The sequence below is a fragment of the Notolabrus celidotus genome, chromosome 21, assembly GCF_009762535.1.
Source record: "Notolabrus celidotus isolate fNotCel1 chromosome 21, fNotCel1.pri, whole genome shotgun sequence".
NCBI lineage: Eukaryota > Metazoa > Chordata > Actinopteri > Labriformes > Labridae > Notolabrus > Notolabrus celidotus.
The window spans coordinates 24182798-24207002 of record NC_048292.1 but is presented as its reverse complement, the minus strand read 5'-3'; the positions used below and the strand labels follow the sequence as shown (position 1 = coordinate 24207002).

At 40.4% G+C, this 24205-nt stretch overlaps 1 protein-coding gene across 1 annotated transcript in view; it reads right to left on the bottom strand.

The window, feature by feature from the left end:
- Positions 1-1736: 1736 nt before the first annotated feature.
- Positions 1737-24205, bottom strand: part of slc38a4 (solute carrier family 38 member 4) — a 46222-nt gene continuing 23753 nt past the window's right edge. The window contains exons 4-16 of the mRNA XM_034674079.1: positions 23600-23715; positions 21512-21585; positions 20947-21039; positions 20717-20798; positions 20551-20633; positions 19747-19805; positions 18010-18270; positions 17023-17102; positions 15594-15694; positions 15309-15433; positions 7058-7202; positions 5692-5789; positions 1737-5488 (exon numbers count right to left, since the gene is read on the bottom strand). Coding sequence (XP_034529970.1) covers positions 5384-5488; positions 5692-5789; positions 7058-7202; positions 15309-15433; positions 15594-15694; positions 17023-17102; positions 18010-18270; positions 19747-19805; positions 20551-20633; positions 20717-20798; positions 20947-21039; positions 21512-21585; positions 23600-23715 — 1422 coding nt within the window. The 3' untranslated portion in view covers positions 1737-5383. The remainder of the gene's footprint in view (positions 5489-5691; positions 5790-7057; positions 7203-15308; positions 15434-15593; positions 15695-17022; positions 17103-18009; positions 18271-19746; positions 19806-20550; positions 20634-20716; positions 20799-20946; positions 21040-21511; positions 21586-23599; positions 23716-24205) is intronic.

Below are 24205 nucleotides of genomic sequence, written 5' to 3'. Positions count from 1 at the left end.
AATTTTACTCAAGCATCCAAAACACATATGACCTAGTTTCAGATATTATACAACAGTGGGTATCATGTCTGTACTTTTAAAAACCTTGGATAGTCACCTGGTTTAAGTTTTAAATTTCTCCTCTGTCCTGTTTTTTACTCATTATGTCTGCCAAAAGTCTGCCAAAAGATGCACTTGAATAGAGTACTTAAACCTTTACTTACTAGAGCAAAAGATCACCTCAGACCTCTTCTTGAAACAAACATAATCCCAAAAGGAAAGACAAATTAACTTAGGAAATAATACACAGATCCTGTACTACATTTAGTAAGTAAATGGTAAAGAAGTTCTTGATTTGTTCTTTGTATATTTTGGTTTGCAGCCCAGTAAAAATCTGAGACATATAAATCTCTGCCAGGGGAGAGAGAGCGTTTAGATCCCATGACAAGATATCACATGAATCCCACCACTTCAGCAAATGCTTTAGTCGTTATTAGGGCCCCTGCAAGTCATGGGCCCTTGGAGTGTCCTAGTTTTTCTCCCCTATATGGTGCCCCTGATCTAAGTTGACGTGTACACACCTATTTATGTCTTGACTCTTCCATCACTCACGGTCTGTTTCTTTTATAATGATAATGATGGGGCGCTAGTTTGCCTAGCAAATTAAAAAACATGCCCCACGTACTTGAGCCTAGAATCTGTCACTGGCCTCGACCCTTTGCTGCATGTCTTCCCTGATTTTTACCCCTCACATTTCCTCTCTCTTTCTCCAGTTTTTCTTTACAAATGTGCCCCAAAAATATTTGTTTTGCCCAAGACGTAACCTAGAAATAAAACAATAACTTAAAACCCCACAATGATTATGATTTTCTCTACCCTTGTCCAAAAATGTTCAGTGCAAATCACCAAAAGCCAAACATTGACCACTGTGATGGTAAATTAGAAGAGCTCATTCTTGCTCTGGTTTTGTGCATTTGTCTTCAACCTCGGGGAGCAGCTTGATTGAACCCATCAAACTTTATACTACTCATTTTACAATAGATCTGGAGGATGTGAATCACTTTTTTTTCCCACTGATGAATTGATGAACAACAGAAAAACAATTTTGAGTTATTTCTTGCCGCTGATTCAACTTCACTGTTGTTTTTTTTTTTTGTCTTCCGTATGTTTTGCTGAGTTATATTGGTGTCAAGGTTACCTTCTGGAGAGAAACAGAAAGGTTACCTAACTCGGTTCCCCTGCCCGTCTTTGATTGTCTGTTAACATTACAAGCTGGTGTTACATGTCAGTGGTAGCTGCTAGCTGGACAGGAACAGAGGACCTGTTTTATTACCAGAGGCCTAATATCATCTGATCATTATGCCAAAAATATGGCTTTAGTTGTTACATCCTGTGATGCCAGCTGGGACAGAGACGGGTTATGTAAGCCTCGGTTTGACTGAAGAGGGAATTTTGCAGTGTTTGCAGATACACACACACACACACACACACACACACACACACACACACACACACACACCTACACACACACACACACACACACACACACCTACACCTACACACACACACACACACACACACACACACACACACACACACACACACACTCATTATGGGATTTTTTATAAAAGCCCTCCAATTCCTACAGGGTACTTTTACTTTTCTTGGACTTGAAAATGTAATCCCTATTATTAATCAGGCTCAGAGCTTTTAGTAAAGTGCCATGCTTTTAAAATAAATGCAGTTGCAAAAAAATGCAAAATTGCAAGTCTTTTTATTTCACATTTATTGTTCATCATAATGAAACAGCATCACTGATACATACAAAAATCCCCTTTGTTTGGGTACAATTTCAAATCTGAATGTTCAGCCCGATCCACAGGAAGCAGAGACACTGAACAGCAGTAACATTGAGCAAGTGTTATTCCACGGCTGAGGCTCCATAGAAAAATAAGGCAGGTGATTCTGCACAATTCCTTTAAAAAAATACTGTTAAAAAATTTGCTGGTGACAAATCCACAAGATGACTTCTAATGTTGGCCAGCACAATACACAACAGCATTGTATGTTTAGGCTCAATCATGCAAAATGTGAAGATGTGTGAACCAACAGTGAGAAGAGAAATCCATCCACACTGAATACCTGAGAAACTAAAGGTAGAGAAAGTGTGGTTTCGGGAGCATCAGGAGGCTGCGTAAGTGATAGACAAAACATTTGTGAAGAAACTTTAGTAGAGTAAGCCAGACTGAAAACAATAACTTTTTCAACATTCATAGTAAGTATTTCAGAGACCCTTCTTAAGAAGCTCTGTCATGCCGTGGAAAACTTCAGTTCAAGTAACGTCATGTAAGTAAAACCTCAACAAAACCGTGTTTAAAAGGTTTCTCTATGACAGCAGTGATATACATTATGAGCCACAGTAAGGTATGAACTACAACGGTATACGATTGTCCTTGTACAGCTTCAGACCCGGTAAACTCGGAAGGTTCTCGATCATGTCGTTATCCGGTTGTAGAGGTATACAGCTATACGTTAGCACAGGTGTACTACTACATGCTAGTGATTTTCCATGCAATATACAGCAGAAGAACCAAGCTCTGAGAACAGATTCTCATGGAGGTCTGTCCGGAAACCTTCCTGTAGTGTGGTTATGACATATTTCGTATGACCTTGTCCTTACTTTATTCGTTAACTTTTTTTGGAAAATACATTCAAACCAATACAGCTAACTTGTGGTTTTGATTCAGCCCAGTTTTTACCACCATGAACGAAAGTAAGCTAATGAAACTTTTGCCTTGTTGCTGAGACTTTTAAGAACACCTTATAAGGAAGTATGCCGCTGACGAATTCAACCTAATGTGACAAGATAACACTAAAACGCAGGAACAAGTTGAGATATAGAGATAAAAATTTCTACAAATGTACAAGCATCAAGTAACGACACAACTGTCATACAGCAAGAGAAAAAACTAATACACCTAATATATTTATATATACTATAACAAACGCTGGATTGATGAAGATTTGTAAAGCAGAATCCCCCAAACAACCCACTCACAGACGATGAGTGTCAGTGTACCATAACATAAAGATTATTTACATAGCATATACAAATGTCCAAAAAGACCATGTTTGTAATCCAAAAACATGCACATAATACACTATTTCATTTGAAATATCTATTTGTTTCATGTACTGAGATCCGCAAAGGATCTATTAATGTTGTCCACTTTGGCTGGATGTGTCCGCGACACGTAACGGCATCAGAGGAGAGGTGACATGAGGTTTTGATGTTGTCGATTTTACCAAAGGCACCGGTACAACAAGCCAGTTATGATGTTATTAAATCCAAAAGGCACAATTCATAAGGATAATCTTGTTTAAGGTCCATTTGATGATTAATTGAGTGAAAAACAGGGTAAACACTGAGGTTATGTGACTACCTGATGAGTATTGGTCAAGTCAATTAAAGACTGATAAAACTAATTGTCTAAAAATCATGTCAAGATGTTTAAAGATAAAAACCAAATCATTTAGTTCATTAACTCAGTTTCTGAGTTCAGTTTACAACTAGCACTTTAAATCAGCTCCAATCATCTGCGTCTTAATATAGACATGGTTATCAAAGCTAGGTCCTATTCTTGGACAAATGTCATAATTCGTTTGATCACCTCTATAAAGATTATTCAACAATTTTAAGCAATACTTTGATATTTTAATGTTGAATAGAGCTCTCTTGTGTTGCTTAGATTACAGAGAAAGATTGATACCACTGTCAAGTCTGAGGACTGAGGATTAAGTAACGCCCCAAAACCGTTAGCTAGCTTGGCATATGAACTGAGAGTGAAAAAAAGAGAAGTCCTGGTTGGCTCCAAAGTTAAATCAACCAAACAGCACAGAGGTTAAAACATAAAATCTTCATAGTTTAAATTCCATTACAGCTGAAATGTGTGATGTTCAGTATGTTTGTCCAGGATTTAGCTATTTCCTTATGCTAGTTTTTATGCCAAGCTAACTGCTAACACGCCTTGTTTTTGACGTTAAGATTTGGAAAGGTATGAATCTTCTTGTGCTTACTAAAGCATCAAAATATGTCTTTTACTGACGGCTTATGATTACATTCTTTTTTTAATACCATTGAGAGGGAGAGGTCTTTGTTTCAGTGGTGATGGGACTCATGTGGCACATAAAGCATCATTCAAAGGCGCGTCTCACCTTTGGCTCCAACGATTGACTGAAACTCTTTTTCTAAATTGTTAATTGTTTCTAAACTGCACTTACATATTTCATGCATATTTTTAACAACTATTAAGAGAAATAACCTGTGACAGCTGTGTGACCCTTTATCAGGTAGCTAATAAATTATTCAAGGTGAAGATGTGTGGGGAATTCAACTTCATTCAACCTGAAGGTTGGTTCAAGGCCTAGAAGGATATTATGTACAACAACTTCTTTTTAGTACACACACTGCTCTATATACATTTATACCTTGTATGTTTCAATCCCTCTGTAACAGAAATACTGAAGCGTCCCCATGCTTTGTGCACACGGTCAGAATGAACAAACAGCCAGGAAGGAAGCTCTACCTCTCTATTAACCAAATCCCCTTAACTTGTATGCGCATGCAAACTTTGGCAAAGCTCCTGATTGTTAAAGTGAAGCAGAGAGGCAAAATAAACCAAACTTTCCTGCCTTCAAATCCCACATGACTGAATTGTTTTGCTGATTAACCATTGTTTTGAGCCGAAGCAAGATTATTTTTAGGAATTAGTTATGGCTAACAGCTTGAAAATGCTGGTGTAAGTGTGTTTGTGTCTTTGTGGTTTGTGTGTGTGTTAGTTCTACACACAAAATGAAACATAATGCTAGAAGTGCTCCTTGTCTCATGGAGGTTTATACACCCCCAAATGTCTCCTTCAAGTGCACAGAGGACTGGGGGACTTACATTGTCTTTCCAGCCCTGCTCACAGCAGCTCATAGATATGCCTCAAGCTGCATAGTTTGTGTTTGTTCTGTCTCTTCATGGCTGGGAAAAATAATGATAATGATGGTGATTTCAGGTCGTCTTGGCTGCACCTTGAGCCGGAGTCTGTTTCCCCTCATCTCAGGGTTTTGAATCTCTTGTTTCTGTTGTGTCACATCCAAAACTTTAGAGCAAAAACTTTAAAACCGGCAAAAAGCCTTCCATTTTGAGGAAAAACTGAAGATATCTCAACCCTGTGCAGACCATTATGTCCATGTGATGATATTTTACGATCAATGTTGTGGTTTGATGAAGAAGGGAATCGCTGATGGATAGTGTTCCCAGATGTCTGACCAGCTGAGTAATAACAGAAGAGACATTGCAGGGTGGAGGCTGAAGAGGGTTAGCTGCACCCTTGAATCTGAGGGGGGCAGAGGGGACTTAGTGTTCCCCGCCGGAGCCTGGAGGGTTGTGGATCCAGTCCAGGACGATGAGTGACAAGCTGCCAATCATAAAGACGACTCCCACGACCAGAAAAATGAATGCCTGTAGAGAGAGACACAAACCAAGAGACAGTGAAGGGATTAAATGTAGTTGGAGGTGTGATGGTGCACGGTGGGGGTCTGTTGAAATTTGTAATGTGTCACGTTTTGAAAGTTATGCCCCCCCGTATGAAGACAGAGAAAAATGATACAGTGGGAACGATGTTGATAGTGAATGTGTAAGTGAGTGAGTCTCTGCACACTTACCCCGATCTTCTGAGGGGAGCGGAGCGGCACAGATTTGACCAGCCGGAGGTAAAAGGCAGCAGGGAGGATGAAGATGAGCATGGTGGCTGCAGAAGAACCTGCAATAGAAACAAATGGTTGTAGTTTTTAGATATTTAGGACTTTAAATATTTGCATAAATTATCAAAATATGACTGGACTCAATCCTTGCACTTAGTTTTTGTTGCTGCTGCATTTTAAATGAAGACAAATATACTGGCAGGCTGTAAACCTGTAAACAAGGCCTCATGCAAAACAATCTTGTAAAGTATCTGATTTTGTCTCCCACTATATCCTTTACTTCCTCTTCTATTCTGTGCAGAGCAGACCATAATATCCTTTCTACACATGACACGTTACATTCATGCAACCTCATTATTGAATGAAAATCAAACCCCATCATTGCCACAGTTTCTGCTAACCCTCAAAGAGAAGGAGTTGTTTCTAAAGATTAGAAAGTTCATTAAACACTTTTAGCATTGAGGCTCATTTATGCTCTATGCCTGATAAGCATACGGATACAGATTCTGCCTGACTATACATTGTGTCCTGAAAGATTGTGCCAGTTGGTTTGCAACAATAAACATATTCATGACATATGATGTACTTCGCCTGAGCACAAGGACAGACAACTACATCAGTACAGCCGGGCGGAGATCGAACAGGAACTAAATGCCAGGTGGAAGGCAGCGAAGGAGAAACGGAGCTCTGTTTGATAAAGGCTGGTTTGTTCGAGTGCCCTCAAGTGGATGCAGTATTTAATGTACGTCTCAATGTGAAGGACACATGGGAGTGACAGTAATGTTTAAACCGACGTGTCTACTTTCATACACAGTAGGAGCATATATGAGCATTAACTTGTTAACTGGGCCTTGTTTTCACTTCTGTGGGTTCAGTGGTTTTTAGGGTCAATGAAAAAGTCATCACTCATTTTACATTTTGTGTTACGTAAGAAATTTGAATACTTTGTGCTTTGAGATCTTGTGTGTGAAAAACAATCAACAGCAGTGAAATGTCAGGAACATGCTTGTATGCATGTGCTTTGGTTGTGCTTGCAGCAGGAACATGAGTGTTGAGGTCCAGTGGTCAAAGAGAGTTCACGCGACTGCACAGCTGACTCACCTCAACAGCATAAGCTTCTGTGCTACGCACGTCTTTACTTAATAAAATGACCTCTGAACCAGAGGTGTTAATCAGCCTGAGACTGCAGCTCTCCCTGGTTTATTAACTCGTATCTGACCGTGTTGTAGGTCTGTCCATGTTTTTTACAAAACTGGCTTAAATTAAAAAAACAAAGGCTCAGTCTTACATGAGTTATTTCCTTTAAGCATACAGAGACAGGACTCACCAATGAAGCCAAAGATATCTCTGATGGTGGGCACAAAGATGACCAGCATGTTGTTGAAGGCCAGGATGGTGGCGGCGATAAGCATGTGGCGAGTCCAGCTGAACTCTCGCCTGCTGAACAGCAGAGTGTTGATCGAGGAACGGATCTGGAAAAAAAACACAAAGCAGTGAAAAATAAATCTTTTGGATTGATCTGGATTTAGAAAATTAAGCTCATTAATATTCTAAAGAAAACTTGTATAGTATAAAGTTCAATATTCAGTGAGTGAGAAAGGGAGGAATATGTGACAGTCACTGTATGTTGTGTAACTTGTGACTACAAAGATATTCTAAGGTTTTACAAATGAAAAACACCCTAAGGTCACACCCAGACAGTAATCCTTTACTCACTTCTTATGAGCATGCATGTTAATAGCAAAATTATAATGTATTAGTCATTAAAGAATTATAGATGACATATGTTATAAAACCTCTGGGTTGGCTTGTTTAATATGCGCATTATAAAGAGGTAGTACTGTAACACTGAACAAGTAACTCAAGTACAGACGCTCCCAAACAGTTTTTTCTTCCTGTCACAATTCACCTGTTACTTAACGACTTGAGTATTGGCCAACACGCAATATCCCAACTATCGGAGAAACTATGACTATTGATGGATAGATACTGATTAATGAGATCTTGTCAGCTCTGATTAACATTAAACTCAATTTAATGCATATGATAAAATATTATAATATAATAAAAATCTTATATAATATTTTGTTTCATTAAGAAATTATCATTTATCTGATAACAGATAATCTTTTGATATTTTGTCTGATAAATCATGCTATTGGATCTGTGCATTGACAGGCAATTTCCCCTTGAAATACATCTGAACAAAGTGTGTCATTTGTCTCAAATTGTCTCATATTTTGGGTATAGTAATCAAATGCCAATATTCTGTCATTCTGTCCTTAAAGTGATACACCCCCAATGACTGAAGCCAGCCGTTATTCACAACTACACAACCAGTGGAATGAAAGATGGAGCGACACAGAGATCATCAAGAATTAAGTGATTTAAAAGTAGGCCAGTTTTTCATAATCTGAGGCAGAGGTATGATGATAACTTTAATATAATGGTTATCGCTGCTGCAGAGACATCAGTCGGTCACAATACTTTGGAGAGGCCAAGACATATCCGAAGATGATGAGCATAAAAGACTGTTTGCAATGTGTTTAGAGTGCCTGCGTGTTCATGTTGTGATTCTGATGAAAATGAGGTTTATCGTGCCGCTCTAATAGTCAAGCAGAGAAAGATATACGTGATGACTGATGAAGAGCAGATATGCTACTTAAATGCACGCTTATAGGAAACCAATAAATGTTGAATCTATGAACTTTAATATGAAGTGATACCAGATAATAATTTAGAGAAAATGTTAAAGAAACTCATTATGAACATCAGCAGGCTGTACGTCTGCCGGCTTCTTTCTGAGAGTGATTCCCACACTTGGCTGCCGACTGAAGTGTGTCAAGTACTATGAGGCCACTGTGTGTGTATTTGAGAGACTGTGTGTGTGTGTGTGTGTGTGTGTGGAAGAGAGAGAGAGAGGCAGGAGATCCCAGCTAAGACGCCCCGAGCTCCTGAGCCACAGGCAGTCCGTTCAAGCCTCCAGTGGGTGAAAGGTCGTGGCTGTCAGGTGAAACCTGAGGCACCGATAGCTCTCAGGGCCACATAGGGAAAAGGTTACAAGGAGGCGGAGCTCATGGTGTCCATTCAAAACGGCTTTGGATTATCTCCTGCAGAGCAATGCAACCATGGGATTGCATCAGCCGGTAGTGAGAAGAGGGCGGGCTCGCCTGCAGGGGATGGATGTGTCTTAACGTGTAGCTTCTATTGTCACTTTTTTCCTGCCTGTCTTCCTTCCTCTTTTAGTAGCAAGCGCCTCAGTAAGACCTGTCATGGCCACCAGGCGCCATTGGCACATTTCAACACTACTTGTTTTATCGACAGCCTTCTTGGTGAATGAAAGAAAAATCCAAAATTAGAATCAGAGAAAGAAAGTTCTTTGTTCGCTTTAGCCTAAAAACAGATGAAGACTGTGCAAACCTGTACTCTCTTTCAGAGTCACCGTTGGGCCTTCTTTGCATCCTTTCAAGTTGGACTTCAAATTGGCACAAGATTTGTGTCCAGTAAGCATGGCTCAGTGGAAAACAAAGTCATATTAACTGGATTTTCTGCACTGTCAAACTGAACCAAGTGACCTCCATCATGCCTGTCAGGAGGCAAAGGGATGAGTTCTGCGCTTCACTGCCCACTGCCAAGAAAGTGTCTCCCTTAAAGCCAGGACTCTCTTCCACTGGGAGATAATGACAGTAACTTTTAAGAATCCATCCTAAAGTGTACTAGCTTGCCCCCCACCTCCCCCTCCCACCAGCTGTTGCATAATTAGGCCAAGTTGGAAAACTCGAGCCTAGACGCCGCATTTCTCTCCAAGGCTCAAAACTATTCAGCGCCCGGCTGTTACCTGGCGTGAAGCCTTTGGAGTTCACTGTGTGATATTTGCACACTCCTCCTCCTACCTGTCATACACACAAACACACACACACAAAGTATTTGGGTGGTGTAGTTTGAGGCAGCCGGATTAAACCAGCTATATCTGGGTTCAGCCAGGTGGCAACAAACAAAGAAGCAAGATCTTAACTAAAATTATGTAGCTCTTAAAAACTGGACCGAAATATATGTATATATAAAGAGACAATGTGTATAAAGGGTTAAAGTGAAAATTAATGCCCATGCAAAAGTACAAGCATATCCATAAGCTAGAGACAAAGTAAATGACACTGTCTTTAACTGTCAATGTGTTTTTCTTTTTAACATTCACATTTTGACATGAAAACACATTTAAATTTCAACAGCTGCCTTCTGATGGTGAACTGAAACTACATGAAGCAGGGTGAAGTCCCCATAGAGGGTAAAAACATCAACAACAAAGCCACAATCATATTTTGACTGTAGGTGTTGAAGGATGACTTGAACCTACAGCCATTTGAGGGGAAAGAGAAATAAGTTTCACAAACCCTTCAACGAAACCAAAACTCAACAAGATCGTATCCACAAGAACTCTCGCTGTGACAGAGATGATCTGCAGCATTTCTAGTCCCCTCTGTACTCAAAAACAGAGCCAGTGGGTTGCCAGTTTCTGAAAAATAAAAGTGTGACTCCTCCAATATGACACCTTATCTGTCTTTTTGGCACTTTGATGCAACTCTTTTGAGGTCTCAAAAAATGAAGTGCTTTATGGCCCAGAGAAATGACAAGCAATTTATGAACACAGGCAATGCTGCTTCGATTGATTGCAAAAAAGAAAATATTGAGCAAGTTGTTATATTGCAATCTTGTTGGAAAGTCTTAAACCACATCAGTCTTTTAGATAGTAATTGTCATTTCAGAATAGCTGCTTTGAAAAACGTTCCTATTCTTTATAAGGAGGAGTAATAGGGTAAAAAAAATCATTCTGCACGACCCGGCAAACCAAAGCTCTCAGCGTTTCTTTTAAAAATTTTCTTTTTATTAAGTGGATAGGACCAAGCGGCAACCTCCGGTCTAAAAATATGAGTCCAATGCGGAAGTGTTAAAAACTGCAGTTCATTGAGTGTCCACTTGAGGCTGGCTCCGGAAGTAACGGAAACCACATACACACCAATTCAAGAAATCCATTCTTTAAAGCAGAAATAAACATGTTTACAGCCTGGTTCAAAAAACAAGTGTAGTCTGGATAGCTCATTTCTTGATCGGCACACACTGTAGGGGGGTGAATTTTTTTCTGACTTAGCAATTTTGAAGATATTGAGATTACGAGTCTTCTAATGAGAGTCACAGCTGACTTGACTGACAGGCGGAATACTGTAGCTGTTGGCTAGGAGGCTCAAAGCCCGCCTCTTTACGTCACAATTGCTCGACAGCAGCTATATGGCTGCTCCCGCCGATTGGCCTCAAAACAGCACTTCAGAAACAGATGGGTAACGTCACGGATACTACGTCCATATTTTATACAGTCTATGGTTAGGACAGAGGATAGAGGAGGAAAAGGAAGAGAGAGTGGGGAATGATATGTAACAAAGGGCTGACAGTGCGAGTTGCAACTCTCAGCGTGTCTTTAGCATAAACCTGCAACAAATCTGGTCTACTTGTAACATTGCAGAGGCTAATGGATAGAAGTGATTTATGAGTTGTCAGTTAAAGTTGAAACTAATGTTCATCTCTTCTGAAACCACTCCTAAATGTAGTTGTAGCATTAGGGACATCCCTTCAGGCAAAATGCTATTAAGATATTTTTAATTTGACCTACATCTGTCACAAATTTAAAAATGCTTCAGAAGTTAAAGATAATAAGAGAGATAACAAACACATCATACAAAGGGTGAAATAACATCTCAGAAAATTTGCATTTCAAGCTAACAAACTTGTAAAACGTAAATAACTTCTAGCTCAACTTACAATTACAACTGCTGTGAATACATTTGTGTTGAAACCTACAAAAAGTCCACTTTTTATTTAGCAGGATAAGCTAACGCCAAATACTCATGTCTCGAGAACAGTCGCTTAGTCACTTTTATTTCAGCAAAGCAAAAGCAGCTGATTTTGCCTTTGATACAGTTGGACTAAAACAACTGACCTACTTTAAGTAAGCCTGAACTTGAAATATACAAGACTTTGGAGGTAGGTGCTCCAGCTTGTGCGATAGAAATAAAGGTCTTGATGAAGAGAGAGATTTTACTACTGGATAGTGAGACATTAAAGTGATATTAGTGCTGTACATCAGCTCGGTGGCGTCCTGCTCCCATGCTTTCAATCTGCCGCTGGAGCCTGAGAACTGGGGCATGTTTGACTCCCCATAAAGCCTTTTCATTATGTACTGGATCCTGGCAAAGCCCTGTGTGATCTGGCCTCTGTTCGCATCTATCCTTCACGTGACTGCACACCCACACACACACACTACACACGCGTTTTCACGTCTAAACACATGTCTGCCGGCGCACACTCCCACACATACATTCTCTGTTCTCTCATACACTAGCATTTCCCCAGTGGAGCCAAGGACAGTGGCAGACAAAGCTAATGGTAATCTCTGGCTGAAGGTCTGCGGCGTGTCACAAAATGAAGGTCAGGAGGATTCAAGGCAAGATTCTCAAATGTCAACTGGAAACTTGGCTGAGTGAAGAAGCACTTCTTTTAATCTGATGTCTTACATGCATCCAAGTTCGTCAATCTTTCAACCATTTCACAGCGTCCCTGCTTTAATTACAGCAAATTTAGCTAATTAAAACATTCCCTACATACCAAGTAAATCAACCGAGCCATGGCGCCCCAGTTCTGTCTCTCAGGAACTGGTGAAATCAGCATAACTGACTCATGAGAGCAGGTTATGACTCACACTTTTCATAGGTAACCATGCAGGTACATGCAGGCCAAACCCAGTCTTTCACATAACCTCACACAATGAATTTACCGAACATCTATAAAACCTTTGTGGCTCATTCAAAGACTATATGTGCACGCTGTATGATGACTGTGGTTATGTTTTTGTAGCACGTGCCTGCAGTGGAATCCGAACCCCTTACCCCGACTGTGTTACTGCCTTTCACTGAGCTACAAGTCTCCACAGCTGCTTATTGGCATCCCGTTTCAGTCTTGTGTTTTTCCTTTGTAATCTTAGTCTCCCCTTCACTCTCACTCTTTATCAGCATTTATTATTCAAACAGCCCTTTTTTCCGCATGCCAATTACATCCAATGCAACAGTTGTGTTTGTCATAACTGATAAACACGGTTGAAACATGACGGCCGTAAATTATTTTGGTGAGAACAAAAAGTGGTAGATCATTTGCATGAATAGAAATGCATGTTTGTAGTTTGCCAGATCAGATTAGCAGATTTATTTTTTTGGGGTATGAAAATCTACATACAGTAGCTTACCCTGTGGGGCAGAGGACTAATATGACTCAGCTGTTAGTCCTCTGCCCCACAGAGGTAGACAGCAGGAACTACAGAAATAATGCACACAGCATCTTATGCCTCTGTTTACCTTTGTTTAAATCATCAGTGTTGTTAAACATAAAAAATGTAGTATTCCTTATATATTTACAGAATGGGAAATGCATGAACAAACGTTTTATTTTTACAAGTTAAAAAAATTCTGGTCTTATCCCAGTGGCAACCTCTGATGTTAGCAAAGGACACAAACTAAGCTAAGAAACCCCCCTTAGATCCCATGTCAAAATGCCTTTTTGCCCCATTTTGTAGATACCATGTGTTGTGAATTGAGCCTACAGAAATAAAGACTGATACGGATTGATTGATTGACAATAGCTCTTCACAAGCCAGCGGGTGATGTCATTTAGACCATATCCATGTTTTGTAAAGTCTATGATCTTATTAGCTTTCTTGTTATTTGCGATCATTGTGCTCCAGATTAAGAATAGCCTGCATGACTGAACCAGGCACTGATTCATCTTAATGCTCATATTGATGAATCAAATGTTATCTATTCTAATAAGATATACAGATATATGACTCAATATGACACATTTTTCAGTGGCCAGTACAAGACAGTCATTGACTGTTTCCCACTGTTTGATGATGCAGGTTTAAAACCATTTCCTATCATTAACTCAGAACAATACAATGTGCATACAATGTCTATCCGTCTGTCCTCTCTACAAGCCCACCCCCTTTGTCTTACTGACTCCGCCCCTTTATCTCCCTGAAGCTGGCAGTCAGGGTGAGGGTTTTTCCACTGTCCACTGTGAAGCTGTAAACTTCCACTGCAGAGAGAGAGAAAGAGAGCGAGAGAGAGAGAGGGGGATCCTCTCTCACATTCCCCCAGACAGAAAAAACGGCAGTGTCTGCTGAGGGGTGTCAGTGTGTGTGTGTGTGTGTGTGTGTGTGTGTGTGTGTGTGTGTGTGTGTGTGTGTGTGTGTGTGTGTGTTTGTGTGTGTGTTCTTATGTGTGTTGGTTAGAGGTTTTCGAGGGAGAATGTGTGAGCGTGCAGGCATCTACTGAAATACGATGATGCCTGAACATGTTTGTAAAAAAGCAAACAGTCAATAAATAACTGAATTGACAAATATGTTTATTTCTGAATCTATGTACAGAGAGAGTGTGTGTATGTGTTTGTGAGTGCGTATTTCCTTGGTGTGCAGTCACTGCTGCATCATTCTCTGTCAGCACTTTCCTGCTACAAACTGCTGCCCCCTGGTGGCTGACTGCTGTACCTGCAGCCTCTTTGGACATGACTCACAAATTGGCAGTTCCTTTTCTTAACATAAATTGTGTGTGTGTATGTGTGTGTGTGTGTGTGTGTGTGTGTGTGTGCGTTTGTGTGTGTGTGTATGCTTGTGTGTCTGTGTGTCTGTGTGTTAGAGTCCGCATTAAAGTTTAACCGGAGCATGGAACTTCCTCTGGCTAGCAGCCATTTTTGTTCTCCTCATGCCCACTTAGGCAACACTAAAATTAGCTCATGGACATATATGGGGCGGGTAGGCTGGAGAGAGAGTATACGTACGGCTGAATGAATGCGTCTCAGATAAGTTTTGGTTACTGGACGTCAATCAGGGGCTTAACCTTTGACCCCAATTTTGAGAGAGGAAAAGGAAGAGGAAGAGAGGCTTTGCTGTTGAGATCTTTAAGTGTGTGTGTGTGTGTGTGTGTGTGTGTGTGTGTGTGTGTGTGTGTGTGTGTGTGTGTGTGTGTGTGTGTTTGTGTGTGTGTGTGTGTGTATGTGTGTGCCAGCGTAACCAAGAGGTGTGGCACTTTTACAACCTGCGTCTGTGTGCGCTGAGATTTCAGATGACGACACTAGCACAGTACCAAACTGCACACTGTGTTCTTTTTTCCACAAACTGCATCCAAAAACAACAAAAAATTCTGACTCTGCGCAAACACAACACATGGTCTGTATGCAGAGTGACACAAAGTGGCGGCACTGCTCGGCTGAATAAATGGTTTTACAGGCAGCAGGCTGGCGTCAGCAGCGGTACTTTTTGGGAGGTGTTTGTTTGTGTTTGCCTGAAGAGTGTTTGTGTGCTCTGATGTGGTATGTAATATGATGTGTGTCTCTTAACATTACTGCTCCATCATTATAATAATAGAAGCCCTCGAGTGAAGGCTTACAATGAAAAAACATTCAAAACATAACGATTAAACGAGAAAGACAGGGAACAGTTTTAAATAGACAGGCTGTGTTTGTATGTAGGATGTACTTACAGGGAACAGTACGATGGGCACAGTCAGAGTGACGGCGGTGAGCACAGCCAAACGCACCAGCAGCAACATGGTGTCGAACTTATAGACCTTGGTGAAGGTGTGGAGCAACTCTGCCTCCACGTTGTCTGTGATGGAGGAGAAATGTAGAAAAAAATGTTTGAACAAAACTGTAAAAAGTGATAAAGGTGTGAAAGAAATTTGACATTTCAAAGAGAGGAATTTAAACATCAAGTTTATATTTTGATATCTCACAAACGTGTTGCTTTTGTGTGTTTATGTTCTTACTGTAGAAGGTGAGGTAGCCGAACAGCGCCGACAGCATGTACATGACGAGCATCATCAGGATGGACAGGTTGGAGACGTTCTGCATCTTTTTCCTGTTGCGACTGAGAAACAAACAAACATTCACTTTAAGACAGGCCTGGTTGCTTCTTACGGATTAAGTGCTACTCTTGAGACTTGCTGTAAATGCAGTGTTCCTCTGAGCAGATTCAAGCCCCTACACATCCTCTGCACTGCTGGACATGTCCAGTCAACACTCAGAGGAGCAGGGCTAAAAGCTTTTCTGAATCACTGACTCATCTCAACTGGACAGAGACTTTTCCCGAAAATGTTCCCGTACTGACAAGACAAGTGCGGATTCTCCGATGGGAACGTTAAGCAATACAAATAAATTGTGTTCCCCTTAATGTGTTTGGATAGCAGCAGAAGTTAAAGGCTGTCCCAAAATATTTGCATATAAAAAAGATTATCTGCATGATCAGAGTTTAACCCTCCTGTTATGTTGCGGGTCAAATTGACCTTTTTTAAAGTCTATTTTAAGTAATATATGCCTTCAAACCAATTAAATGCAGCATAAAAATCTGGGCAGCATGTGACAGAAGAGGTGTCTCGTGTTAATTTATCAGCATCACTTCATAAAAAGAAAAAAATTCCAAATGTAAAATTAAATAAACAAAAATCTGTCATGTAAAACTATTGTATTTATATTTAGGTATTTCCAATGTTCATTGAAAAAAAATTAACATGAATTTTCATGAAAAACAAGTGAGTTATTCTCATTGAACTATGATCTGTGAGAATTAAAGATCACCAATGCACTAAATATTGATTTAAATGATTAGTAATAGAGGTAAAAATTTGATTAAAAAAAGGTTATTGGGATTTTTTGGGGGTTCTGACGCTTTTGGACAATTGAATATGCTTCGGGTCAAATTGACCCAGGAACATTATTGCTGTAACTGAGAAACGAACATAACAGGAGGGTTAAAAAAAGTTTCAATAAGAATTTTAATGAAAAACGAGTGAGTTATCCCCGTCGAACCATGATCTGTGAGAATTAAAGAATACCAATGGACTAAATCTTGATTTAAATGGTTAGTATTGGAGTTAAAAATTAGATTAAAAAAATTGTACTAGGATTTTTTTGGATTCTGACTCTTTTGGATAATTGAATATGGGTCAAGTTGACCCAGAAACATTATTGCTGTTCCAGAGAAACGAACATAACAGGAGGGTTAAGCAGGTTAGATGACTTTTTGTATCAGGAGTGCGAATGGTATTGTATAGTTACTGTCAGATCAGTTGGTGCCAATTTAGTGGTTGGTATTAATTTTGTGATTTATTGCATACTGCATATCTTTCCCATGCCCTGCAGATGCAGTGTTGATGGGGCTTTATTGCATGATGAACATGAAGGAAGAGAAGAACTTACTCTTTCAGCTCACTGTAGATGGGCAGAATTTCAGGGTGGCACACAAAAGCAAAAGCCAGGATGGGCACGGTGTAGGCGGTCTGCAGAAGAAAGGAACATAACAAGGTAAGAATTTACACATCAATATGACAGTTGGCCATGACACCTGTTGAGCCATCTAATCCAAAACGGTTGCTTTTGATCACAGCCGCTGGCACGCTTTCTTACAGTGACTTATACCAAAAACATTGCCCAACACGTTGATTTACTCTCTTGTTGTGCGTCAGTGTTTATTCCTTGTTGTCAGCAGGCCGCAGGCATTCACAAACTTTCACTGCAGATGTCTTTTTGACACTTGCAGGGTTTTTACTCATTTTTAAACTTTCATTTTCAAAACAACCTTTCCACTGCACCAAAATCCTCGAAGTAAAACTGGCATGTGAAATTAAAAATCAACATAGCAAAAAAAGGGGAAATGCGCAGTGAGGCTTTTTAGATAAAAGTAGCTTTTTGGAAATGCTTCTTTGCGACGGGTCGTAGAGTAATCTTTCTTTCAGGCCCACACACAAAGACCTAAGCACACCCTGAAAACCCCACCCTGATCAAACATGTCATGGCGAATACCTGGCATTCTTTTCTGTTGGACTTATAGTTTCTAGGATACCACGTGTACAAAAGGCAACCCTACATTAATGTGCAAACGTAGCCATTTTTCAGTAAGAGGAAACATCATAGCTCTGTTTTCTGCATTTAACAGTTGAGCTAAGCAAACGGATACTTTCTCATACACTCTTATTTTTATTTATTCGGCCACTGATTGAAATCTTAACTAATGGGACTTAGAGTAAACGACACACCTTTGCAGTCGTAACTGCATCACACCCTTTCCACAGAACCTTTGTTTACAAGTGACACTGAGCTCTGCTAGTGGGACAAAGGCTCAGAGTAAACAGAAGTTTGCACCCTACTGAAAGCCAATGATATAAGCTACCATTCACTCAGTCATACCTGTGAGTTGAAGACAAAGTATTTGGGTGTGCACATCTCCTCGTCATCAGGATGAGGCTCATAGTGGACGCTGGTGGAGTGGTGAGCGTCGTTGTTGGTGGGGACAGCCGGGGTAACGTCGGCCCGAGAGAAATCCATCTGTGCCGAGTTGTTCAGCGGTTGGTACAATCCCGACATGTCCGAGGCGTTCATGCTAAGGTTGGCAGAGTGGTGGTTAAGGAACGGGAGAGGGCAGGGCAGCTGGGTCTTTTTGTAGATCACCTAAAAATAAAGAGTATTACTTGAAATTACATTCCTTCAATTTTATCACATTAAAGTCAGAGCCCCAACCAATGAATAGGTAAACCAAAATATTTACTCAATATCAGCCAAGAGACAGAGATAGAGTTGAGACAGGCCTTCAGCCTCTTTGCTAACAGTGAGCTTGTATCACATTCAAGTCAGCCATGCTTCTAATTATATAAAACATGCACCATTCATATTTCCAAAACTCCTAATTCATGAAAAAGTTCAAACCCTGTACAGTGTGTGCAGATCATGTTATGAGCTGTTATGACCAAAATAGTTTTTTGAAGCAGGCTGTAAACATGTTTATTTCTGCTGTAAAGATGGGCTTGTTAAAATGGGTGTGTTTGAGGCTTCCAGGGCTTTTGCAGGCAGCCTCAAGGGGACACTTGGAGAACTGCATTTTTTGCACTTCTGTATTGGCTTCTTTTCTCAAGATCCGAGGCTACCAGAAACGACTATGTCATGAAGTAAGCACCATTGTATTCACCTATTGCTAAAAACTTGTTTAGCTTAATGGAAGAAAGAGAAGATCTCATTTTATTCTCGACCATATTCTGTAAAGCTGCCTCAATGTAAGCTGAGAATGTTTCCAGTCTGTGGTTGGCTCTCAAATATCCAATATTGGCTAGGCTGTAATAAAACTGCAAAACTCTGAAAGCAACAGAGGACAACAATGTGCAGTTCTTTAGAGATTCACTGTCCAATAAGATATATGTTTCATCTTCACTCTCTGCATGATGTAATCTCTACATGAGTGGAGTGCAGTCACATGCTTCTAAACAGGGCGCTCAGTGTAAGACACACTGTGCAGACCTGAGTGGAGGTCCTGAACTTTTATGCAACATAGGGCAGGATCAAATACCACGCTTATTAGTCAGCTAGACGGCATGTAAACGATCTACTTAGCTGAGCAGCACTGCTATGTGCAAGTGAAACTAGTGATGTTTTTGCCACATGGGGGCAGAAGAGAGAAATACAACTTTGACATATAAGATGTCATGTTTGTTTTCACATCAAACAGACATGCAGCATCATGAGCATTAATTTGAAGATTATGGACAAAGAGTTTAAGCCCAATATTTAAGCTCTCTTTAGCTCTTAAGCTTCTTGAGCTCTATTTCTCTTACTTCTTCTTCCCTAATGTTTCTTTCTGATCTTCAGTGTAAGGCAGACATTGTTTTACTAAATGATCACGCTTTATTGAGGAAGACTTGACACTTCGAGCTTACTGAAGTAACAAATCGACCAATAAGTATGCACGTATTCTCATCTTCTGCCATGAAATCAGACTTAGGTTTTATGATCTTCTGCTGCCCATCAGCAAAAATGCATTTTCAGGGCACTTCCTCATTGGCTTCAGATTTTTAAGCAAAGAAGTTTCATCCACCCCATATTTACAGTCTCTGACCAGTGTTGCATGTTTTTAAGCTGTAAGAAAAGTGAACTTACCACTCCCAGGAAGAAGACCATGCAGGTAAGGGAAAAGCCGCTGGTGTAGCCCAGGTAGCCTGAAGAGAGAAAGTCAGTGATGACATGAGATACTTATGCAATGCTATGTTATAGTTGCTATTCTTACTGTGCAACCCCACACTCTGTTCTGTCTTTTTAATGTTGGGATCATCTCCATCTCCATCTCTATTTGGTGTTTATTCTTAGATGTGGATCACATCGTGTTACAGGTTATGATGACCCAGGTCCTTAAATAGACCAAAGAAATTGAGTAGGGGCAGGAGTTCAGACTCTAGATGAAGAAAGCCTCTTATGTTTGGAAGGAACACTGACCCAATTTAGTACCCATCAAAAAAAAAGGATGACAAATCAAAACTTCTGCTTCATTTATTCAATGAAACTCAGACAGATATTTAAATCTATGTGCTTCTTTGTGTTATTGTCTTAATTACATAATATGAGCAGTGTGTTCGGTGTGCAGCTTTACTGGAGTGAAATCACATGAGGGGGGTCTGACTCATGCCCTCATAAATGGAGTGTTGGAACAGACTAAAGGCCTCATAGCAGTGTTGTGTTACGGTAACTCTTAAGTGCTGGGGCTGACTAAGGGCTTGCCTAGCTTCACATTTCTCTTGGTTTGGTGGAATTCATTAAAGACAGCTGCGAGCGCATGGGAGTAAAACACTGATGCAAAATGCCTTGAGACTGCTAGAACTGGCGTAAACTGGAGAAGTCAGAGGCAATTTCTGAAGCGTGACAGTAAAAACATTGGAGCTATTATCTGAGAAAAAGTCGAGCTCTTACCGAGATTCTTAAGGAGAGACAAAGGCAGAATGATTCCAACAGACACAAACACCACCAGGTAGTTTCCATCCATGTACCATTCACTGCAGAGAGGTTAAACCAAAGTTAGAATCTATACTTTACACACTACATGTAAACATGTACTTTATGAAGCAAAAACACTCACCCGGTGATTTCCTCCAAACCCAAGAAGGCTCTGATTACTTCAGGAAGCTCATACTTGACAATAAAGAGGTAGCTAGACATAGCTGCAAAACAGTAAGAACATGACAGAGAACGCTTTCAATCTCCTGACATTCAAAGAGCTGCTACATTTCATGCACACGTCTTTTCAGGAATCACAATAAACTATATAAACCACTGTGTTTCCAAACCGAGTCAGAGTTTGATGCCTACCTCCAATATTCTGCATGATAATGGATCCGAATGCTGCAATTTTTCCAGGCCAACCAAATGCTCTCTCTCCCAGCTTTTCATAGATGAGGGATCCTGCACGAGAAGACCATGATGGAGTTAGCAAATTAAACAAGTAAGGCATCACAACAAATGCTTAAAAAACAGAGACAATGCAGGGTATTACGGTGTATGAACAGTTTGAAGAAAGATTTATTCCTTCAGTTTCTTCTGTGAATGTTTTTGTCCCTTTCAAATCATGCATTCATTCAGGAGACTCATGGTTACTGTTAAAACTTTTACCAACTGACAACTCAGTACATACAACCTGCTTGGAACAATAACACCAATGACCACAAGATGGAGTTACATTTTTGGGGTATAATTTAGTGCTGTGGTCTTCAACCCCTTTATTGAGAACAATTTCTCATCGAGACCTATACACCATTAATCGTGTACTACTTTAAAGGCCCAAATAGGTCAAATCGGTTAACTTGAAACTCATTCCATAAAAGAAGTAAAGATGGGAGGAGAGGTTTATCCTGCAATCAAATGATTGAACACTCACCTCCTTCTTTGGCTGTCACAAGCAGTAGATGTACTGAATATAAGGAGAGGATGGCCACACCAAATAGGAGGATTCTGCAAAGAGAGAGAAAGCAGAGGTCAATACAAAGATCAATACATGACAGCATTGTTATCAGATACATTAAACAAACCACGTCGTGGACGTCAGCTTTTGTATTTACTAATCCTTTGACCTTAAGCCGAGGAAAGGATGCACAGATGTTAGAGGAAAGATGTCTCTGTGGACATGCACCTTTCATCTAAAACATGTCATCCCAATAACTCTGACATGCTTCCTTTGAATTATTTATATTTCAAAAAGCAGCGACACACTGCAGCTGTCGGACGTGTGCGTCAGAAAAGCTGTTTGTAGTTTTGTAGGGGGGTGTCTGGAGAGATGTGTGACTGTTCTATGGTTCAAGCATGACAAGTACCCTGGCACATCAATGCTTCGTCAATGCATGCGTCCCCTGCATGCTTAAGATAGCCAAGCGTATGTCAACAAAACACTGATACTGAAAGGGAGTTTACAGAGTTTACAGCATGCAGATTTAATTTCATGGTACTCTGTTTTCTTAAAAGAAGTAGAAAATAAAAGTTTTGGGGCTGGGTGTGTTTTAGAGCAAATGTATGTTACTTAGTCTTTCTAATTAAAATGTTCATAAAGTTCCGTTCTAAATTCAGCCTCAGACAAGTGACACCCTGTCATTTTCTTTAACCTCATGAGGTGTCACACAGCATCACAAGTGGACAGCAGGGGGTTGCATGAGGTGGGACTGAAGGGTGTAGGGTGACAGTGGGGGTGCTGGGTGTTGCAAGTTGGCTATGAATGCTGATAATGCCTAAGCAGTGGACACACAGAGCTGGGTGATAGATGCCAGAGGAACTGAGGGCACAGGGGGGAGAGGGTCAAACATTTCCATGAGCTGCTATGTTCCAGGTGGTAATGTGACTATTTCATGAAATGACATTCATGCTGCTGCCTCCGCTTTTAAGCCATGACTTTCAACACTGGGTCAACACTAAGTCCAAATTCTAAGTTGTCATATTCATGACATTTCTGTCAGTCTTTGATGGTCTTCACCTTGTTGAGTGCCAATTATCAAGTTAGCATGCTCTCACACTAAATTCACATGGTTAACATTGTGAACATTTACTCTCTCAGTAAGCAATGTCATTGTAGAAGCATAATGCTAACTTTAGCTTTTAGCTCCGAGCAGTTTTTAGCCAAGAGATGTTTGTGTTTTAGGATCTACTCTTAACACCACAATGAAAATTGAAGGCTGAAAATTTGCACGGTAGCTCTGTCAGTTAGATAAGCATATGGCCTGAAGCGTGTGCAAACTAATGTCCACAGCATGCTGTAGGTTCATATTTGACATGAGATGTAATACTGTGATCAATGCATTTATCAAGACTTAACAGAAGACGTCTCTCTCTCTCTGATCTACTGAGTATGCAGATACTCTTTAGCTAATGAGAGGGGTGCAGAGAAAGTGCACACGATAATTGTAGATAAACTTGGCCCAGCCGCCCAGGTGTTCTCTATGTGTGGGAAATACCGTAGCTGATAAACCTTTAGGGAACACCTAGCAGCCTTTGTTGTGGTAAAGGCTGTCACTCATCACTCACTCTACCTAGTTTACATGTCATGGCATCTTTTCTCACAAATTCCACCTAATATGATTTAACTGTGCCCAGCCTAGTTTTCCATCTGCAGGTATTGTTTGCAGAAAATGTGCTTGCCTCATTTTGACAGCTCATTCTGCTTAACTGTTCTAAATTTAAGATTTGGATAAACAATCATTTGTGGATGATTGCACAAGTGGAACTTGAGTAGAGGTGACAATGCCATTAGTGATGATAGCATGTTAAAAAACCCTTTGAACAAAAAACTGTCTTAATTTTGTTTCCAAAAACAACAAGCGTAAATCAACTTCTGCATCCAAACTTTTCCTCTGTGTCTTAAGTAAAACTGTTGTAGCAGCTCCGTACGTGTCCTGTCACGTCCTGTCCTGCCTGTCTTTCACACACTCCGACATGCATATGGTGTATGTTTGTCTCCTTGTTCTCCTGCAGCTGTACTTACGTAAAGAGAATGATGCCAGTGTTAGCCATGGCGTAGGACAGGCCCAGGATGCCGCTGCCCATTATGGCATTGCTCAAGTTGAAGACGGACATCCCGAAGGAGGTGTGGCCGGGATGCTGCAGGGAGGGAGGAAGGGAGGGAAAGGTAAACGGATGAACAAAGTCTGCTGTTAAAACTGGGAGCTGATCCATATTTCACTATTTAATAGTTTAATCTGCAAAGCAAACATTTGGTAGTGTGCAGCAAACCACAAAAAAACAACGTCAATTCTATTGGTTGATGTTTTATCTCTGAAAAGCTGTTATCAAAGGGTAAACACACCTGACTCCAAACAAAGCATTTGTTTACTGAAAAGTTTTATTTACAAAATCAAGCGGTGCACTGAACCGTTTTAGTTTGACTGAGTGCGTCTATCCTACCTTCTGTTGTCTGTTGTTAACAAGCTCCCTCTGCAGGACTGTCCATAAATGCACACACTTGTAAGTGCTGGGAGTAAAGTAGTGTAACATTTCCCTACAGGGTCTGATTAGAGTCAGAGAGCTCAACAAATCAACTCTTATCAAACAAGAAAGTTGTTCTTTTAACATCTGAGTGTCTTTCAAAGCC